At 37.7% G+C, this 22,983-nt stretch overlaps 1 protein-coding gene across 3 annotated transcripts in view; it reads left to right on the top strand.

Moving 5' to 3' along the window:
- Positions 1 to 22,983, top strand: part of NAA35 (N(alpha)-acetyltransferase 35, NatC auxiliary subunit) — a 91,220-nt gene that overhangs the window by 3,626 nt on the left and 64,611 nt on the right. For all 3 annotated transcript variants that reach the window (XM_029920721.1, XM_029920724.1, XM_029920723.1), the window contains exons 3-6: positions 8,728 to 8,761; positions 12,584 to 12,698; positions 13,759 to 13,833; positions 14,410 to 14,577. In XM_029920721.1, coding sequence (XP_029776581.1) covers positions 8,728 to 8,761; positions 12,584 to 12,698; positions 13,759 to 13,833; positions 14,410 to 14,577 — 392 coding nt within the window. The remainder of the gene's footprint in view (positions 1 to 8,727; positions 8,762 to 12,583; positions 12,699 to 13,758; positions 13,834 to 14,409; positions 14,578 to 22,983) is intronic.

Raw genomic sequence — 22,983 nt, 5'->3', positions numbered from 1 at the left:
GGATCAAATTGTAACTTTCTTTGCTTCTTTTATCAACCCTGTTAGGCAGATGGCACATATTATTCCCTTCACATTTCCTGTATCTGACATTGAGGCCCTTGGCTTTTTTTCCTCCCTGAAATTATTTTGAGTATATGGTGCCATTACTGTTATTTTGCCTGAAATGTAACAGATCATTCATTCATGTAAATAATACCTCTGAGCTTTGCTTCTCCAGGAAACTTTGCCTAATTCAAACCATCTCATTGCCTCCTATGAAAAGCTTTGGATCTTAGTACTTCATTTAGTTGTCTAACGTTAGGTGCTTTTTGAAGTACAAACAAACCCACAATTTAGAAATTTCACTTAAACAAAAATCATAAGATGTACGTTGCTCCTTCTTCTACCTACGAGATTCCTTTCTTCCACACACTCTAGCCAGCAACTTCTCCTAGGATGATGACCCCGTCAGGTGTCTAGAACCCAGAGGTAATCCAAGGTTGGTTATCATTACTTCCATCCTTGTTGAGCTTTAGTCCAGAAGGACATGGGCCTATCCTGTCATCCCATCTCCTTATGCTTTGAGGGCTTCACTCCTTCCTCCTTAGTCTTTCTCACAGGCCCCATTGTTTAAGGCCTCTTCTCCTATCTACTTTGTTCAACTCTTGCCCAGTACTTTCACAAAACTCCTTTTATTGATTTCTCTTACCTGTTTCAAAACCTAGGATTCTTAAGCTTCTTGTTTCTTTTCCTTTCTGTGTTATCTTCTTTCACTCCGAACACTTGTAGGTGCCTAATATGTATTTGTTTTAAGAACGAATGACTATGTTAAGGCCATGTTTCTTCAAATCAGAGAGTATCTGGGTCTCCTACTTCAGAAGTTTTAGAACCCCTGCGTTACATTTAAATGCTATCACTTTGGGTCATTGCCTGAAACTAGCTTAAGTATGAACACAAGATTGAGCACTGAAATTGTAGCAATACTTGATTATAATGTTATTATTATCCAGTTGGTTTGCAGTATGCTTTTGTAATCTTTCAAAAAAAAATTGTCTTCGAATTGATCACACAGCATTTAACAATTATCTCAGGAAATGTATAGACTCCACCCCTGCTGAATTCATAACCCCCATTCGTGAATCATTGTTTTAGGAATTTGCTGTTTGTTACCACTTTATTCAAAGATAAAAAAGATGGATGGAAATTGTCTTGGTGAAAGATCTGAGCATCCTGTAAAATACTTAAAGAGATTTTGATTATGGAAGTGAAAATTATGTTTTCCTTGTTCCATCCTATCAAGAATGTTTTCAGTGGTAAGGCATGCGGGGCTGGGCAGCGCTGGTAATTGTGGGTCACTGTAGGTCAGCAGTTCTCCACCAGGGGCAGTTTCTCCCCTCAGGGAACACTTGCCAGTGTCTTGCAGCCTTTCTGGTTGTCACGGTCGGGGGTGGGCTGCTACTGGTGTCCAGCGGGTGCACACCAAGGATGCTGCACAGGGTAGCCCCCACAAAGAAGTAATGATTTTGCACAAAATGTCCGTAGTGCTACATAGTTCACTCTATTTAGATAACTTTCAAGAATGTTCAACTATCATTTACCCTTTCTGACCCTGGATTCTTCAGGAAAGGAACATGTGAATACTGGATGTCTTAACACCTTGAACAGCTAGCATTAACATAGAGAAAGTGGTGGGAAGAAAGTGGAACCGTTGATACCTATTGAGGGCTCTTCCTCGTTGTTGAATGCATCTTACCAGGCTTCTCCTTAATCAGGTGGGGATTGTGTATCCTTCTTTATGTTGGGAGTTTTGGTTAACAGAAGAGGTGTCCTCGGAAGTCACCCCTTTCCCTCTTTGAGCTGCGTATTCCAGTATTCATAATTCTATGTAGCATGTTTCTATTGTTATTTCTTGATTCCCCGCAGTCCCAATAGTTAGACCCATATAGTTACTTCCACCGATATAGTTGTAGCTATGCTGTGTATGAGCAAATATTACCCATAATGATTCAAAGAATAAAGCTGTTATTTTTCCTTCGTGCATAGTTCTGTTTTATACCAAAATCTTTTATTCAAAATCTTTGTAGTTGTCATTAATTCTCCCTTAGATTCTTCTCTTGTCAAAATCTCCTTTAGACATTCAGACACCTCAGACATCATATTATTTTCATCTCTTTGAAGAAATTTCTCCATGAGCCTCTTACTGCTCCAGTCTGAAGCTTGTACACAGTGCGATCCTGCGGTGTCAGGATGGCTGAGTGGTCTAAGGCACCAGACTCAAGCTTCCGCTTCCCACAGTGCGATCCTGAGATCATCAGCCTGGGGTTTCTTACTTTAACATAGATTAGACATCTTTATTCTCCTCCTGAGGGAAAGGCATGGGAGATACAATTTTTTTTTTTAAATAGTTTATTGTCAAATTGGTTTCCATACAACACCCAGTGCTCTTCCCCATAAGTGCCCTCCACCATCACCACCACCTCTTTTCCCCCCTCCCCCTTCCCCTTCAACTCTCAGTTCGTTTTCAGTATTCAATAGTCTCTCAAGTTTTGCGTCCCTCTCTCTCCCCAACTCTTTTTCCCCCTTCCCCTCCCCCTGGTCTACCATTAGGTTTCCTCCTGTTCTCCTGTTAGACCTATGAGTGCAAACATATGGTTTCTGTCCTTCTCTGCCTGACTTATTTCGCTTAGCATGACACCCTCAAGGTCCATCCACTTTCCTACAAATAGCTGTATTTCATTCTTTCTCATTGCCATGTAATACTCCATTGTATATATATACCACATCTTCTTGATCCACTCATCAGGTGATGGACATTTAGCCTCTTTCCATGTTTTGGCTATTGTTGACAGTGCTGCTATGAACATTGGGGTACATATGCTCCTATGTGTCAGCATTTCTGTATCTCTTGGGTAAATCCCTAGCAGTGCTATTGCTGGGTCATAAGGGAGTTCTATGGATAGTTTTTTGAGGAATCTCCACACTGTTATCCAGAGCAGCTGCACCAGTTTACGTTGCCACCAACAGTGTAGGAGGGTGCCCGTCTCTCCACACCCTCGCCAGCATCTATAGTCTCTTGATTTGTTCATCTTAGCACTCTAACTGGCGTGAGGTGGTATCTCAGTGTGGTTTTGATTTGTGTTTCCCTGATGATGAGTGATGTTGAGCATCGTTTCATGTGCCTGTAGGCCATCTGGATGGGTGATACAATTTTTTGAGGCTCTGGGTGTTTGAAAATGTTTTTGTTTTATCCTCCCACTTTATTGATAATAGTGTGTCTGGATACCTTTCAGAGTTTCAAGGGCATGACCCATTGATGTTTTTGTTCTGATGTCGCTGTTTAGTTTGATGACATTCTGATAACTGAGCTTTCCTATGTAACCTATTAGAATCTTCTGTTTGACCTCTTAGACCTCTCACAGTGGCTTGCCTGGTTGATGACTCTGGGGTCCTCTCACCTTGTCCGATAGTTCAATTCTAAGAAACTTTCTTTAATTACTCTATTTCCTCTTTATTTCTTACTCCTATTATGATTGCTCTTGTTTTGTATTCTTAGAGTGTCTGTTTTTGGATACTGAACCTTTCTATAGGAGGTGCTTAGATCATGAGAGCGGAGCCCCCGTGAATGGGTGTAGTCCCCTCTGCTATTTGAGGTTACCATTGAAAGATGGCCATCTAGGAAGTGGACCCTCACCGGATATTTGCTGGTGCCTTGATCTTGGACTTCCAGCCTCTTGAACTGTGAGAAATAAATGTTTGTTGTTTATAGCTGCCCAGCTCATAGTATTTTTTGTTGTAGCAGCCTGAATGGACTAAGACTCCCATCTTCCAAACCTACTGATTTTTTCTTTACTGCTGTAATGTTTTTAAGACTCCTTTTCTCTGAACAGTTCCTCCTCTTCTTCTCCCTGCCCCCACTGCCTTTTTTAAAGCAAAGTGTCCTGGTTTTGTTTCAAGGTTGCACCGTTTTATCTCTAAGGATAATAGTTCTTTTGACTTTACATAGTGTCTTTCTGACTACTTGCCTTTTTTTAAAAGTTTGTTTCCTTTACAGCTTTCAAATTTGCAGATTACTTCAGACACCTAAGAATTCTTTGTTGTCAAAGGGTAGGAGACCAAAAAGCCGTAGGGAAGCTCTGCATTGTTGAGTCGGAGCTACGACATGGATTGTCACCATATGGTGATCTGACTTGGCTTTTGTGTTGGAGAGCCTCTGATAGAAGTTATTTAGCTCTTTCTTCTTGGAAAGATTTTATTTAGTAGAGAAAATATGTCTTATCTCTTGCCTTGAAGTTGAAGCTCTGACTTGACTGACTATGGTTTAACAGATAATTGAGGGAAGAGATCTGGGGTTTTCACATTCTCACTTAATGCGCCCTCTTTCCAGTGCTCTACCCTGGCCTCCAGTAACCTTATATCCCTGGAGACGTTTTCCCCCTCTTCACAGAAAGTCTTCGGTGTTGGGCGGGGCAGTTATCCTGCTCTGTACTTAGGACAGAGCTGCCTGCTCAGTTCCATGTTTAAGCCTTCCTTTAGCTATACTTTTAGAGGCAAATGGTAAGTGATGTTGCTTTTGCTTAGAAACTACTTGTCTTTTTAAAAGTTCCCAAGTTGTGTTGTTGTTGTACTCTTTCTCCATCTGTTTCTCTTTGAAGTGTATACCTTTCTTAAAACACACATACACACACACACACACACACACACACACACACACAAACTTCCTTTGGTTGTTTTAATGAGATTTCTGGAGGGAATTAAAGGTAGTTGCATGTGTTCAGTTGGCCACCTTTACCCAGTAGTAAGCCTCAGTTGTTTTGGTTAAATATTGCTGTTACAGTGGTATTGGATTTTGGCTACATCATAGATTCAGTAGGGTATACATAAGTGTCCTAGTTGGGAACTTAACGATCATTTATAATGTTATGAATAGAATTGTATTCAAAGATCTATAACATCAGTTTACACATGATCTCATTTACAAGATGTTAACATATATGTATTTGCCTTGTCACATAGGTGCATGTTTTTCTCCTGCAAGATAACATTTCGTCAGAATGAGCATATGCTTCAACAGCTGCATACCCAAACTCTACCACAAGTTATGATTCATTATTCATTTCCAAGGCAAATAATTTTTTCCTTTGCTTGGAGTGGTTTAAGCTATGTACTACTGCATCTACTTAAGGCTTTAACTTAAAAAGTAGAAGTAACTATTTTTTTTTTTATCATTGAGTAACTTAGTTCAGTGGTTTGCTGTGTCTGTGATCACTGGGATCATCTGGAACATTTTCCACACTATGCAGGATCAAAAACTATTTCTGTGGTAGTACTAAGATGTTAACTTGCCTTTTTGACTTTCATTCTCTTATTAGTACCATTTTCCAAAGACTACATGAAGTGTTATGATGTTATTGCTCTCACTACTACTAATAAATGTAATTAAAACATTATCCTTCTCACTAAATTTTTTGAGAACTGCTGCGTAGTTGGGTAAGACCCAGACTTCTCAGGTCTGTGTGCTGGAGATTATGATTCTGTGTCCAGTTGTTGATCATGCAGTAAAAGTGCCTGCACTCTGCTCAGTTGAGTAAATTTTCAAGTTTCTTGTTTACTGTGATCTGATTCCTGGTGTTCGACGGGACCACTGACTAGAGTCAGCTAGTTCAGCAGTTCATTTTACAGATAAGGAAACCAAGCACAGAGTGACTAGCTTTAAGGTCTGTGAAGTGTTTTTAAGTTTGGTGAAGCTATTTGGTAGCTAAATCTACCATAAGTATTTGATAAATTATTATAGCAGCTCTCAAATTTTTTGATCCTGGGACTGCATTGTACTCTTAAAAATTACACCTTTACACTAAAAAATTGTGTCAACATATATAGATATAGATGTTTACTATATTAAAATTTAAAACAAATTTTTTTATTTTATTTTTTAATTTTTAAGTGTTTTATTTATTTTTGATACAGAGACAGACAGAGCATGAGAGGTGGAGGGGCAGAGAGAGAAGGAGACACAACCGGAAACAGGCTCCAGGCTCTGAGCTAGCTGTCAGCACAGAGCCTGACGTGGGGCTTGAACCCATGAACTGTGTGATCATGACCTGAGCCAAAGTTGGAGGCTTAACCGACTGAGCCACCCAGGCGCCCCTAAAACAAATTTTAAAAACACCAGTTGATTTTAAAACAATTATAAACACATTGCATGTTAACATGTTTTTTTGATGAAAAATAAACTTTTTCAAAACTAATAATTTCCAAAACTAGAGTTGTTTTATACTCTTGAAAAATCTCTTTAATGTCAGCATAATAGAGGGCATCTGAATTCCTTATCTGTGTCTGTGTTTGTTGGAAGAATATGAGATAAGTCTGGCCTCACCAGATACATAGTTGGAAAACAGAGGAACCTTTTCAGAGAATTGTGGATATTATTCTTTGATATTACAGTACAACAAAACTTGGCAGGTGGTAGTTTCTTAAAGATTAGTTGTGATGTGGAATCTGAAGATCTGCGTCAGGGGACTTTCCATTCTCTCTGTTACATTAAAATCCGTTGGTCTTCCTTGAACTTTGAATGGGTCTTTTATCCATGCATAATTTTGGAACACATTTCTCCATTTGGAAAATACTGGTTCATTGACTTAAGTAGATCTTCTAAATGCTGACATATAATACTGAAGAGCACATTTGTTAATATTACCACTATTATCAGAAAAGTCCATTTTAGTATTGGGAATATCAGGTTCACAGTGGCAGATATGTTTCCCCAAATTCCAGGTTTTGCTTACAAGCTCAAATTTTCTCATTGGCAACACACAATTCAGTTGTTTTTCTTAAAGCAACAAACTCCTTTTCAAGAAAATGGCATATTCTCAAATTTGAAGAAGTATAATTTGTCACTTGTTCTTCCAAGTAAAAATGGTGTTCCATTATAATTGTGCAAGTGCTTTTCCTTACAATAACATCTTACTTTGACATGCAGCAGACGTGTTTGTTTATACTTCCTATTTTGTCAAATAGAATATTTAAAAGATGTACTCAGAGATTGAGACTTAATCATATAAATCAGGGCCAGCACAAGGATGAAGTGAGGCACCTAGAGTGGAGAACTTCAGAATTCACTACCTGAGGGGTACCTGGGTGGTTCAGTCGGTCCAACTCTTGATTTCGGCTCAGGTCATGATCTCATGGTTTGTGAGTTTGAGCCCCATATCGGGCTCTGTTGACAGCATGGAGCCCGCTTAGGGTTCTCTCTCTCCCTCTCTCTCTGCGCCCTCCCTGCTCATGCTCTCCCTCTTTCTGTCTCAAAATAAATAAATGTTAAAAAAAAACTCACTACCTGAAAGTGAGTGCCTGCTTAAATTTCACACAGGAGATGGCTTCACTTGCTGTACCCTAGTCCCAGCCCTGAGATTAGTAATTTTACTGCTTCATCAGGGACTTAAGTGAAATTGAACAAATTTTGTCTTTTTTAACTGCAAGTGCATGGAGACAAAGAATACACTATTTAGCTTGGGGCCACTGTCTTAATTAGTGGCAGAGCTAATGCAGCATAGACCCCATTGCTTTTTTATTTTTCCCTTTGTGCCATTGCTTTTTGCATCATCAGTGCAGATGTCAATACACTGAAAAAGACAGTGTTTTAGTATTACTGTGAAAGTAATTTTAATTTTAATATCACAGACACCTGCATTCCCAGACCATCTGTGAGAACTGGTGTGTTCTGTCATGCTATATTGTAGTTCTTGATATGCTCCTCATTAATTTATCTGTTTTGGTACCTGGAACCATTAAAAATGAATGCTATTTAACTTAAGATCAGTAGGAGGGGTACAATTCTGAAAACTGGGGCTTTGCATCTTTCCCCAGATTTGACCATCAGTATTTAAGTTACTTAAAATGTTTTGGCACTAGTTCTCTTCCCTGCACACTGGACTTAACCTGTCGTGGTTTAAAACCATTGCAGAGGCCCCACCCCTAGAATTTAATTGGTGTAGGGTACTGCTTGGATGCTGGCATTTTCACAAGCTCCAGAGTTGGTACCGATATGCAGCCAGCATTGAGAACTGCTTTATAGAGGATGAGTACTATTTCAATTCGCTGTTTACTCAGGTGTTTTCTACATTTAAATAAGATGGACTTTTATTTTTTTTTAATTATTTTTTTAAATCTTTTGTTTTTATTTTTGGGAGAGCGCAAGCAGGGAAGGGGCAAAGAGAGAGGGACAGAGGATCTGAAGCAGGCTCTGTCCTAACAGGTTGACAGCACCAGCCCGATGTTGGGCTTGACAGATGAACCGTGAGATCATGACCTGATCTGAAGTCTGACGCTCAACCAACCGAAGTGCCCCTAAGTAAAATGTAACTTTAAAAAGTAGCAGTGACACTTTGACACTGGGACAAAAAGAGGTTAGATTATGATCTCAAGTGGTTTAAGAAAGTTAAAAACAGCAGTGAGTTCTATAAAAAAGTATACTTGGGAGAAATTTACTAGTGGTATTTTAAAATGAGATTGGTAATTCTGATTGGATTTTTGTGGCTTGTGGTGGGTTGCTTGCTAATTGTTAAAAGTTCAGTGTATAGGGATTAAATATTCATAGTGTAGAAGGCATCATCTTAGTAATTGAGTACAAATAATTGCTTAGAAAATGAAGTTTAAAGTAATGCAAACCCATTTTTCAAACAAAACTTTTTTTCTTAGAATTAAAATTTATAAAGATGTTATTCAAAGGATTTTTCCGTTTGTTTCTTTTAGAATTAAAGCTGGGAGAACTGCTTCATGATAAGCTGTAAGTATTTGTGTTATTTGAAATAGTGTAGTATAAAATTTCTGTTTTTTTCTTGTGTGCAATAGTATTCCTTGAGGCCTGGGTAATATTACAGGTCAAAACTGTAAAAATAAAATGAATTATAAATCTCTTTTTAACCTTGTGAGCTGTTTGGGGCAGGTGACCTTAGTTATGAGGTTGTATCTGCTAAAACTATGATCTATGGTCCTTTCCTTAAGAGTTAGATATGTAGGATATGGAATTTCTTGAGGCAAAGGTACAGGTTGTGTGTTATCTGTGATAGGCTGGTGACCAAAGATGAATGATATACTGGCTGGCTGGGAGAATCCTTGGAAAGGTGAAAAGAGAGAGATGCTTGACTCTATTTATACTCCCATAGATAACCTCAGTTCCCATACTACTATGGCCAGGCTCAATTTCAAAGTTAGGAATGAGAAATGTTAAATTAGTTAATGACCAAGATTAGACATTTGGGGAGCAGGAGTAGACCCTGAAATTTAATTTATCTCAAACTAGTGTGAAACTGAGTCATCATGGATTTTTAAAACACAATTGCTGGGCCCATCCCCCAGAGTTCCTTCTTTAGGTCTGGTGTGGGACCCCACAAAATTGAATTTCTAACAAGTTCCTGGGTGAGATTGATGTGCTGATCCAGGGACCAACCACACTGAGAACCACTCTGGGTCATTGTTTTGGTGCTGTAGGCAGTTCTAGGAAAGATATAATGAAGCCATACCACAAACATATGCAGGAAAGACTGGCTCCTGACTGGAGCAAGATTTGAGAGAAGACAGCTGAGGAGGGACCATGTATTTTCCCAAGGTTTTAGGCTCTGCCCAGGAAACATGATTGCCAGCAGCCTCCCCTGACCACCTATTAAAGTTAGATTCATGTAATTTATTTCTCCTTTAGCTGCGTTGTATTTTCTCCCTGCTGTACAGTCTTCTAACACATACGTAACTTTTTATCTTTACTGTCTGTTTCCTTCCACTGGAATCTAGGCAGGCAAATTTGTTTTGCTCACTCGAACCTGGAAAGAACCGTGTCTAGCATATATTAGGTGCTCAGCGTTTGTTGAAGAAATGAAGAAATCCTAATTTAATGCTACTATAGTTTCTGTAGAGCTTTTGCTAATTAGGCAAATACCTCACTGGTCTAAGATTTTAATTGTGCCATTAAAACTTGTTTTTATTTGTTCTCTTCTAAGTAATGGGTACTTTGTTTTAAATGAATTCAAATACCAGAGATGAGCAAAAACTTCCCATTATACTACCCCACTCCCCCACATGCTTACTCTTTGCCCAGAGCCAGTCACTATTATGAGATTGTTGCATGTTCTTCTGGACTTATGAAATACTAATATGAGTAAAATCTATAAAAATAGTTGATTATAAATGGCTGTCTACCGTATGTATTATTTTGAAAATTCCTTTCCTATTCAGTGTATCTTGGAGATCTTTCCATTTTAGTATATAAGCTCTACCTTGTTCATTTTAACTGTTGCTTTGTGTTTTACAGAGTGGCTCTACCATAATTTATTCTGTAGTATCCCTATTGACGGACATGTAGATTGTGTCATGGGATCATGAGATTCGTAAATGGGAAAATTGAAGACATTTAATTTATAAAAACCTCTTTATATACATGTACAAATAATTTATAGGATACAAGCCTAGAAATCAAATGACTGGATTTTAGTAGGTATACCGAAACTTTCCTAAAAAAAAAGTCTGAATCAACCTATACTCCCACCAATAGTATATGAGAATAAACTAGGTATATTTTTTAAGCTTTCTGAACGGCCAAAGTAATTTCTCATTGTTTTGTTTTGCATTGCCTGATTGCATTTGATTTTGAGCAGCTTTTCACTTTTATTATAAAATACACATTTTTTCCCCTTTTGTGAATTGTCCATTCATGTCCTTTGCCTCTTTTCCTTTGGACTACTTGACTGGCTTGTTGTATGAATTAGTTGTAGTCTGGATAACAACTTTTTGAAAATTACATATATTAAAAATACTCCTAGATAATTATGGTGTTTTAACTGTGGTTTATTATCTTTGCATATAAATTTAAAATATTTACACAATCGCATACATCAGCTTCTCCTTTTATAGTTCTGTAAATTATGAAATCTTTTGTTTGCTTGTTTTAGGTTTAGAACTTAAATCTGCCTGGGTTTACTTTTCAAAATTGTGTGAATCAAAGATTTCATTTTTTCCAGGTGGTTAGCCACTTTTCTCAGCAGTATTTATTGATTAATCCACTATTTTTCATTACTTTGAAAGTCTACCATTTTCATATAGAATTCCTACAGAAATGTGGATTTAGACTCTTTTCTATTGATCTTGTATTCTAAAATGTTTGTAAATATTGTATCACATAGTATCTTTGATATTTGGAGAATTTGTTTTTGTTGAAAGAATTCTCTCCCATTTTTGCATATTTTCTGTTTTGTCTTAGCAAGCTCCTTGAAAAATACTAGTTGGGTTTTGATTAGCATAGATTAGAGTTATTTTCAATACTATCATGCTCATCCTGTCAGATTATCTTGAAGCATTAAGAGATTTGAGGGATTGCAGGGAAGAGTCTTTCTCCTTAAAGCTGGTTTTCATATCTTGCTGCTTTTCTAAGAGGAAATAATGTATTGTAACAAGGTGGTGTCTTTATTTTCCTGGTAGTCTAATAGATTAGACTAAGTAGAATGTGAAGTCGGTAGCTTGATCACCTATCAGACTTTCTCTTAAGCTTTTCTTGTTCCTGTCCCATTTTTAGAGGCATATCTGTTAATGATATACTCAATAAATAGTCCACAGTATACCACAACTATCTGTTTATATGGCTAATAAGTCATAAACACCAGACACAGGTAACACAACTCCTGGATTATTTTTTGTTATGTTATTGCCAGAACTTTGGGCATTGTAGATGGTAATGTGTTACATTTTTCCTTTTATTCAAGATATAAAGAAAATAAAGAAATCTAAAAGTTACATTTGGTAATGATTATTTCAACACAACTTTCTAAATATTAAGTAGAGAAAACCATTTAAAGAAGGCAAAGTGAAATCCATTATAGATCAGTTGATCTTTTTTCCAAAATTTCTAATGTGCAACCTTTTTGAAGGAAGCACAAAAAAAATCTTTTGTTTTCTTTTTGCCTGCACAATGTATGCAAAATAATTTGACCAATACATGGGAGAATTTTTATGTTAAATGAAGGTTATTTAATTTTCTTAAATTTTTAATATTTTTTTTGAGAGTGCATATACACATAAACTGGGAATGGGCAGAGAGGGAGAGTATCCTAAGTAGGCTCCACGCCAGGTGCAGAGCCTGACAGACAGCAGGCCTTGATCTCACAACCCTGAGATTGTGACCTGAACCAAACATTTAGGTGACTAAGCCACCCAGGCGCCCCAGAGTGAGATTATTTAATTGAAATAGAAGTGTTAGCAAATTGGGAAGATTAAATACATAGAGCACTGTCTTTGTTTAAAGTACTATAATTATTATATCGTGTTTTAAAATGTTTTTTATTTATTTTTGAGAGAGAGAGACACACATAGAGCATGAGCGGGGGAGGGTCAGAGAGAAGGAGACACAGAATCAGAAGCAGGCTCCAGGCTCTGAGCTGTCAGCACAGACAAGAGCCTGATGTGGGGCTTGAACCCGTAACTATGAGATAATGACCTGAGCTGAAGTTGGCAGCTTAACCAGCTGACCCACCCAGGTTCCTCTATAATTATTATATCATTGAGAGAATCTGGGTAAACTTACTGGTTCAAAAACAATTTGTGGGATCAATTTTCTTATTTGCAGATTTGGTCTTTTTGAAGCCATGTCTGCCATTGAAATGATGGATCCCAAGATGGATGCTGGCATGATTGGAAACCAAGTTAATCGCAAAGTTCTCAATTTTGAACAAGCTATCAAGGTAAATAATCTGATAGGTGTATTCTGCGTTTTATCATTTGTTATTTCACACGTTAAAACAGTGACCATAAAACTAGGCATATTAAAATATAACTTTTTAAAAAGCATCTCAGGTATATAAACAAAAATTTGTTTTAAACCTTAGTGATCTGTTTCTTTTGAAGTCTATAAATTGTTCAAAGGTCTTCATTACAAACTTGCTCTAAATTTGTGTGTGTGTGTTTACTAATTTTTTAAAGCATTTTAGTATATGTTAAAATACCAGGATAGTTGGTTAAAGGATTAACTTTTATATATTAATACACTAAGCAAAATGCTTGTGGTTGTGTATTTGAAATTCACTCTATGAGGATTGACTTAGGAATTCATTCACAGTTGCCAGAGTTTAATTTTGCAATTTTGCATATTTTATGAAGAAAGATTTGCTAAATGGATATTTAAATAAAATTTACAAGTAGTATAATTAATCACCTTACCTTAAGGGAAGGGTTTAACATTTTTTTTGTTGTTTTTATTCTTGAGAGAAAGCGAGCACAAACGGGATGGACAGAGAGAGAGGGAGACATAGAATCAGAAGCAGGCTCCAGGCTATGAGCTATCAGCACAGAGCCTGATATGGAGCTCAAACTCAACCATGAGATCATGACCTGGGCCAAAGTTGGACACTCAACTTTCTGAGTCACCCAGGTGCCCCAAAGGAAGGCTTTTTAGAAATTTTTACTTTTCTCATTATAAGTGCTTTTGATCTGTTAAAATGATTCATATTTATTAGTGCTTAAAACTAATTTGAACTGTGTTTTTAAATACTTGTTTAACTTTTTCTTTATAAAGGCCTTTATTCTATTTCAAGTTAAGAGGCTTTGATTTTTTGTATTTAAGATCTATTTAAGATAGATTTCAAGAGTACAGAGTTAGTTTGGTATCTTAGTTTTTATCAGATGATATAGTTCTAGAATCTAGTTATTTTTTAAATATTTAATTTTTGGAGTCAAAAATGCTACTAGACATAGAAACTATAACTTTATAAAAACTTCTGCTTATATGTCACATTTCTCTTTTAGGATGGCACCATTAAAATTAAAGACCTCACCTTGCCTGAATTGATAGGGATAATGGATACTTGTTTTTGCTGTTTGGTAAGAGTTAAAATAACACTTGGTAAATGTAAAAACTGTGACTTCATAGGAAGTTCCCTCTGGTTGGGAGTATTAGCGAAGAGAGGCAGGAAAACCCCTGTGCAGTTTCTTGCAGTGATTTAGGGGAGGTGTAATGCTCTTGAGTAGGTTAGTAGTAGTAAGGATGAACAAGCAGAGTTAAATAAGTGGCTAAGGACCTGGTTCGTTCTAAAATTGTGAATTCCCTCTGTAATGGATTTTTATTGACTCCACTGTGGAATTGATTGCTTTGGATTGTATGTAAGGCGGCATTCTAATTTAATTAGTCTCCAAATATATTGCAAACTGAATTATGTATAAGAATGCTTCCCTTAGATAGCTAATCATACTATGGGTATGATTCTTGAAAAACTTTGGTCAGTGGAAGTGAATTGTAATTCTTCTGTCAATTATCTTACCTTCCCTTTTTAATCATCTTTGAAATCCTGTGGTTAATTATATATTATTTGGGTCTGTGGCTCTCTAGTCCTTGACTGTTGGATCTATTTAGACCCTCCGTGTCATCTTAAACATACACTTTCTTTTACTTCTTTATAGATAACCTGGTTAGAAGGCCATTCCTTGGCACAGACAGTATTCACGTGCCTTTACATTCATAATCCAGACTTTATAGAAGATCCTGCCATGAAAGCTTTTGCTCTGGGAATCCTGAAAATCTGTGACATTGCAAGGGAAAAAGTAAATAAAGCTGCTGTTTTTGAAGAGGTAAGATTTTGTAATGTAAGAATTCCTGGGGTGCCTGGGTGGCTCAGTCAGTTCAGCTTCCGACTTCAGCTCTGGGCATGCTCTCGTGGTTTGTGAGTTCGAGCCCTGTGTCAGGTTCTGTGCTGACAGCTCAGAGCCTGGAGCCTGCTTCAGATTCTGTGTCTCCCTCTCTCTCTGCCCGTCTGCCACTCATGCTCTGTGTCTTCTCACTCTCAAAAATGAGTTTTAAAATTTAAAAAACAAAAAAGAATTCCTGTAGCTCATTGATCACTTTATTTCTTGTGATGTATTTAAATGATTATATGATACGTGTTTTTATTGGTATATGTAGTTAAAAACAGTTTTTAGAAGTGCTGCTATGTTATTTATAGATACAGTGGCTGAAATAATCCAGTTCTAAGAAAGAACTTTCATCTTAGTCTATGTTCTTTCTGTCAGACTATTCCTTGAGTATCCATTATGTGCAGAGAGAGTACTTTGCCCTGGATGTTATGTGGATTCACAAAGGCAATAGAAGACATAGCCTCAGGTCTCTTAAAAATTATAACACAGAAGTGCTTAACTTTCAGTTTTTGGATAATAGGGAGCCAAGGAAAACAAAGATATGAAAAATATTTTAGGGTATAAATATCTTCTTTCAGTTTATACTAAGTACCTTGCCCTAATGAAGTGTTTTAAATTTTAGACATGGAAAGACTTTTTTCTCCTTATGAGAAATTTTAAGGGGAAATGTCATCGCATTTACAATTATTGATAAGTAATTATTTTTTAATTTTTCCTTTTGTTAAACTTATGTTTCCTCTTAACACTTACTAATCCAAAATAAATATTTTAGTCTCCTATAGTGGTTCAGTGTATAGTATGTATATATTTTTCAAAATTTATATATTTGAGAATAATTAAATATATAGCCTATATGATTGTTCACATTTGAATGTATGACTTTTAAGTTGTCTATGAAATACTGTCTGCTTTTTATACACTTACTGTTTATTTAGCTACCTATTTTAATTGCTGTGGATATCATGGAATATCTTACCCATTTGAGTGAAAGATTTAAAAAGATTAAGTTATTAAGAAGATACACACAGATTATTAAATATTTACATTTTCAGTGTACTCCCAAAAGGACATGAAAAATCCTAGCCCTAGGGCAGAGAGAGGATTCATTTAGCAAATAGTACTGGGACAGTTGATTAGCACCCTTGAAGAATTAACTTATCATCATTTTATATCTGCCTTAAATGTTGGGTTGCTGTAACAATAGAAGTTTATTTCTCATATTTCTGGAGGCTAAGATGTCCACACAAGGCACCAGCAGCTTCAGTGTCTGGTGAGGCCCTGCCTTCTCTTTCGGAGTCGGCCATCTTTGCACTGTGTCCTCACATGGCAGAACGTGTGAGGGAGATCTCAGGGATCTCTTGTATAACGGCACTGGCCCCATTCATAGGGCTCTGCTTTCATGGCCTGATCATGTCCCAAAGGCCCCACCTCCAAATACCGTCACATTGGGTGTTAGGACTTAACATAGGAATCTTGTAGGGATACAAACATTCAGTCTGTAACAACATCAAAATAAATTGCAGATCGATGAACTATTTTAAGTGTAAAATAATTGGCAAAAAGTGTGAAAATAGTTTACAGAAAATAAAATGGCCTTTAAACATGAGAAAACATAAGTGATGCTACCTTCATACAGTTGGGTATTGTCTACCCTTTACAAAGGAGGAAGTAGGTTTACATGTACATTTAAGATTAGATATCCAAAATAAAGTAAAATAAGTAGGATGTAGAAGAGTATATAGGTTACTACCATTTTATTTTCTTTTTTTAAATGGGAGGTAGTTAAATCTTCATAAATAATATAACTGGAGGCTTTAAGTTTACTTATTCATTTTGAGAGGGAGAGAGAGTACAGGTGGGGAAGGGTTGGGGAGAGAGAAAAAGAGAGAATCCCAAGCAGGCTCTATGCTGTCAGCATGGAACCCAATGTGGGGCTCAAACCCACAAACTGAGATCACGGCCTGAACCAAAATCAAGTCAGATGCTTAACCAACTGAGTCACCCAGGTCTCCCTGTTTTATTTATTTTAAAACAAACTCATCCAGGGGCGCCTGGGTGGCTCAGTCGGTTGAGCCCCCGACTTCGGCTCAGGTCAGATCTCACGTTCGTGGGTTCGAGCCCCGCGTCGGGCTCTGTGCTAACAGCTAGCTCAGAGCCTGGAGCCTGCTTCCGGTTCTGTGTCTCCTCCTCTCTCTGACCCTCCCCCTCTCATGCTCTGTCTCTCTCGGTATCAAAAATAAATAAAACATTAAAAAAAAAAACTCATCCAGGTACATAATAAAAATTCCACCAGTACAAAAAAGTATATGTGCCAGTCCTCAAGATTCCAGGTATCTTGGGGCACCTGGGTGGCTCAGTTAGTTAAGTGTTTGACTTTGCCTCAGGTCATAATCTCACAATTCAGGAGTTCGAGCCCTACATTGGCCTCTGTGCTGACAGTGTGGAGTCTGCTTAGGATTTCTTTCCCCTTCCCCGGGTGCCTGGCTGGCTCAGTGAGTAGGATTTCTTTCCCCTTTTTCTCTCTGCCCCTTCCCTGCTCTCTTTTTCTCACTTTCAAAATAAATTAAAAAACTTTATTTAAAAAACATTTTTTAAAAAATGATAATAAATTTTTTGTATTGTAAGTAATTATAATTGAAATTCTGCATATTCTCAGGATGAAGGACTTACAAATGGTAGAAATCCTAAAGGAATAGGAAAAAGCTGATTAAAAATTTTTTAGAAAAATCTGGGTAACAAAAATAACCAAATAATTTTTTATTAGGCTCTCATTCAAATAAAGCATAACACTGAAGCCCAGGTGAGTCAATAGGCAGTAAAATAAATGACTTACTCTTAGAGGAAAGTAATAAATTGCCATCATTTTTAAGATTAGCCTTAATGTAATCCAGGAAATACAAATAAAATAAAAAATAATTAGATCATTTTTCATCTACTAAATATATTTAAAGATGAGACCAGTATTGTTAAGGATACAGTTAGTTGTCATTTTTGTTTTTATTATAGAGGGAGTATGATTAGCACAGGTGAAACTAATTAATTCATCTCTAGACCTCAGCCTTAAATGATTAGAAACATGGACACTTTATGTCCAGTACTTTAAAAGTTTTCAGTAGTGGAAGTTGGCATCGACCAAAATTCCACCATTAAGATTATGCTTAAAGTAAATTATAGATAATTTATTACACATAATTTATTATACATTAGTGATAGTTATGGGAGCGTATATACTTATAAAGAGGAAGGCAGCACGTAGTATAAGCAACTAGGAAAAACTAAAAGAAAACTGGGAAGAAATATAAATAAAATCTCCTGGGCTGGAGAGATTATGTTTTTCTTTCCTTTTTTTTGTGTGTGTGTACTTATTTTGAGAGAGTGCTGGGGAGGGGCAGAGAGAGGATCCCAAGCAGGGTCCACACTCAGCACAGAGCCTGAGGTGGGCTGGATCTCATGACGTGAGATCATGACCTAGAGACTGAAATCAAGAGTCAGATGCTTAACCGACTAAGCCACCCAAGTGCCCCTATGTTTTCTTGTTTCTGTAAACTTTCCAGATCTGCCAGACAGGTTTATCTTGTTTCTAAATTAGATAAAGAATTGATCGCCTAGTGAAAGTTCTTAAGACACCTAGTAATGAATAAGTAAGAATGAACTGTAATAAGCCAGTCATCTGTGTTTTAAATGCTGCTTCTGAAATTCTAGGTGCTGGTATGTTTTGCCCTCAAGAGGTGTCTCTGCTTTGTTTTAAGTCCTGAACGGGAGACATTTCAGTTGCTTAAAGACCTTTCTTTCTTAATATCCTGTGTACATGTGCAAAATGGGAACCATAGCTTTCCATCACACCACTGGTCCTCTTGCTTTCTGCGTCTTGCAAAATGGTGTGTAGAGGGTTATCTGAATTCCTTCATTTTTACCTTTCAAGTATCTTGAATCAGGGTACTGCTTTTCCTTCTCTCATTGTTCCTGCTTTAGTTTGAGCCTTTCTCAGCTTCAGGTTTAGATTCCTTTTGAGAGTGTCTGTACTCTTCCTTCTAGCCCAGTCTTTGCCTCTAGGCCACTTTCCACTTGACCACTGGTTACCTTCTTAAAAGTAGGTAATCTGGTCATGTCTGGTTTTGCTCTTTGAAATTTTTTCCTGCTATGTGTGTTTTATTTAATAAAAGTACTTGTACAAGGGCACCTGGGTGGCTTAGTTGGTTAAGTGTCCAACTTCGGCTCAGGTCATGATCTCATGGTTCATGAATTCGAGCCCTGTATCAGACTCTATGCCAACAGCTCAGACCCTGGAGTCTGCTTCAGTTTCTGTCAGCGTTTGTCTGTCTATCTGTCTGTCTCTCTCTCTCTCTCTCTCCTCTTCCTCTGTTCATGCTCTCTCAAAAAAATTTCTTTTAAATTTTTTAAAGTATTTGTACATATTATACAAAATCAAGTGCTCCACACTATGCATAATGAAAAATTATAGTTCTGTTTTTTCCTTACTCATTCCATAATAGTATTAAATTCTTTTTAGCTTTTTACCACTATTTAATTCCATAATTCTGGATAATAGGCTTAGATTCTAATTTCTGGATAAAAACAATGTTAAGTCCTTGTTATTGAGAGAATGAGAGAACATACACATGAGCAGAGGAAGGGTAGCAAGAGTGGGGGACAGAGGGTCCAAGGCGGGCTCTGGGCTGACAGCAGAGAGCCTGATGCGGGGGTCAAACTCACGAACCCTGAGATCATGGCCTGAGCTGGAATTGGAAGCTTGACTGACTGAGCCGTCCAGATGCCCCTGGATATTAACAATTTTTAGCTGATATGCCAACACATTTTTAGCATATAACTAGCATTCACATATTATTCTTTCCTGTATCCCAAGTAGTAATTCAGTTTTTGGTTAAACCATTATTCAAGGTGAACTTTACTCTGATTGTATAAATACTAATGACAGATGAACCAAAGTGTTGTAAGCATACGTTTCCCTTCTCACACAAATTTTTGTTTTTCTTAAAGTGATAACTGCCTCTCGTTTTTGGTTTGCTTCAACTATACTTTGAGGGGTCGTTTCTATAGTTTGTTTTTGGTTTGCTTAGTTTTCTGTGTACTTGGTTCTCCCCTTCCCATCCTTAGGAAACACATCAGATCATCTTATTTTTTGAAATTATCCTCTTTAGCTCCTTCGTTCTCTACCTTCAGGCTGGATCAGTTCCCTTCTAGGTCCCCTGCACAACAGGGATTCCTGGTTTCTCTTCATCAGTCTCCTGGGAATTTCATTTCCCTCTCTGTTAGATTTCTAGTTAACTGGCTCTTATGTCTTTATTCTTCTTTATTACTTTGTTTGGTACAGCATTTCCAGTTCCACGGGGAGACTGAGAGGGAATTGTTCTTTGAGAACTTGCATGTCTGAAAATGTCTTCCCTACCCTCACACTTGACTGGAGTTTGGTTGTAAATGATTTCTAGGTTGGTAAATAATTTTCCTCCGAATTTTGAAGGCCTTATTCCACTGACTCGTAATTTCAGTGTTGTCATCCTGATCCTTTATAGATGGCATGTTTTCTTTTTGGAAGCTTTTAGGAGTTTTCTTTCTAATGACTGTACCTTACACTTGGTCATTCCAACTCTTTACTGATCTCAGTTTGAAATATCCTATTCTTAGACTTCCACCTCTGTTTCTGGGCTGCCTGCTATCTGACTCCTACAGTTCACCTCCGCTTGGACTCCAGGTTATCATATTGCTTTTTTCATGTCATTACCTGTTGGGTCCTTTTTTCTGATCTTAAATACCATCTTCCTTCCTTGCAGTAACTCCCTTGCCTACACTTTGAGCTTGCTTCCTCTCTTGCCTTATTGTACCTCAATTCTAGTTATATCCAACCATCTGTCTACTGTGCCTTCACACTTGCATATCACAGTGTAACTGTGCATTCACACTGATTGGTCTTATTTTCACTTCGTCACCACTAACTTCAAGTGGGCCATGAGTGCTCGTTAGCAATCTGACATTTCCCTAGTTCGTTCATTCTCCTCCTCAGTCTTCCAGTACTTTTACTCACTTGAAGCAAACCTACCTTCCTACTGCACTAAATAAATGGAAGTAATCTTCTCACCTACCTGTGCCTGGGCCCTTCTCTCCAGATGAACCTCTGCTTGTGTATTAGATCCCATACCCTGTCTTATATTTAAAAATCTTGCTCTGGCAATTCTCCCCTCTGTCCTTCGCATAGTGAATTTGCCCCTCTACTGGATCATTCCCATCAACACGCAAGCATGCCTTATCTTCCTCAGTCTTAAAAACGCCATATTTTGTAATACTTTAGCTTCTGCCTCATATCTCAGTTCTTTTCAGCCGGATTTCTTAAGAGGCGTCTATTCACTCTTGAATCCACTTGAGTCCGGCTTTGAATGGTATTTCACCAAAGCTTCATTGTCATGGTCACTTAAGGCCTTAGTGTTGCTAAACCCATTGGTTAATGTTTGGTCATCAGATGTTTGACATGGAGTCCCTCCTTGAAACAGATTATTTTCTTGGCTTTTAAGATGCTCTTTTTCCTCAGCTTCCTGCCTCACTGATTGTTCATTTAGAATGTTCTAGTAGCCTTTGGGTGAAATTGATTTTTGTACCATTTTATTAGTCCAGTATATCTAAAATAATATTCCAATATATAATCATTTAAAAAACATTAATGAGACATAAAATTGTGGGGGTTTTTTGTACCAAGTACTCCACATGTGGTATGTATGTTACACTCACAGCACATCTCAGTTTGAACCATCCACATTTGAAGCACTCGCTACTTAACTGGCTGTGTGATGGCCACCTTGGACAGGACAGTCTAAATTCTAATGTGGCTCAGGCTCCATCCTTATACCCCTGTCTGTGCTCACTCCCTTGATGATCTCGTGCCCTTTCATAGTCTTAAGTTCTGTCTCTACTAATGAAGCCTAAGTGTGTATCCTCAGCCTGGACTTTAGACTTCCCCTAAATCTCTTTCTATGTGCTTACTGCCTGTTCTGTATTCTCCACTTGGATGTCTGTCTCAGACTTCACATCTCCAAAATGGAGCTGCTGATTTCCCTCTTGCCTCCTAACTTCCTCCTTCTGGAGTCTTCTCAGTCTCAGCAAATGGAGCTTTGCTCTTCCAGTTGTGTAGAACAGAAATCTTGCAGTCAGTCATCTTTGATTCTTCGTTCTCTCATACCCCGCATATAAACCCTCAGGAAGTCCTGTGAACCAAAGGCTGTCAGACTACAGCCTGCAGACTACCCAGTTGCCTTTGTTTTTTATAGCTCTTGAGCTAAGAATGGTTTCTGTGTTTTAAATAGTTATATAAGTACCTACATAATATTCTTCATTTTCCCACTTGGCCTGCAAAGCATAAAATATAAATTATCTGGCCTTGTAAGAAATAGTTGCCTATCCTTGACCAACACTGTCTGTTTAATTAGCATGTGCCAACCATTGTGGCAGGAGCTGCTGGGTGTAATGCCCCTTAATGACAGGCATATATTGCTTTGCTGTGTAGGGTGAGGGTGGGAGGGAGACTAGGAACTCCTTCCTTAAACATCAGCTTTTCTAGTGCCACACCTCAGCCATCAAAGGTGTCTGACACCTCTGATTCTTTTTTTTTAAATTTATTTTTGAGAGAGAAAAATAGAGCCCCCACGCAAGCAGGGAGGAGCAGAGAGGGAAACAGAGGATCCCAAGCAGGCTCTGCGCTGACAACAGCAAGCTCAGTGTGGGACTTGAACTCATTAACTGTGAGATCATGACCTGAGCCAGAGTCAGACACTCATCCAACTGAGCCACCCAGGAACTCTGAATTCTTGAAAGCTTTTTTTGTCTTTGCTTTCCAGTGGCATTGATTTAGCTTTTTTCACTCACATAAGTCAGTTACTTTATGTCCATTACTTTTCATCTTCCAGAAATTATCCTGTGTATTTTGTCTCTTGTCCTCCATTCTTTTTATCCTTTGGGATTCAGACTTTTAGTTCCTTTAGTGTTATTGTTAGTATGACTTTAAGAGGTATAGTAGAAGGCTGTATTTAACCAGAAGTTCACCATTTCTGCTGCCTACATGATAAAAGTCAAAATACACTTAGAGTAACACTGTCCGTGAGCCAGCCCTAACTTTATTACTCATCTTTTTTGTTATTGTTTTATTGAGTTATATTTGACATACAGCGTTGTGGACATTTAAGGTATACTGCATACTGATATGATGCATTTATATTGTTGTATAATTGCCGTGGTAGCCATAGCTCACATCTGTTGCATCACGTAATGATAATTTCTGCTAGTGCTGAGGACAGTTAAAATCTAGTCTCTTAGCAGGCTTCATGTTTCTAATAGAGTTTT

Source organism: Suricata suricatta, chromosome 13 (genome assembly GCF_006229205.1).
Source record: "Suricata suricatta isolate VVHF042 chromosome 13, meerkat_22Aug2017_6uvM2_HiC, whole genome shotgun sequence".
NCBI lineage: Eukaryota > Metazoa > Chordata > Mammalia > Carnivora > Herpestidae > Suricata > Suricata suricatta.
This window is presented reverse-complemented; position numbering and strand designations above follow the sequence as displayed.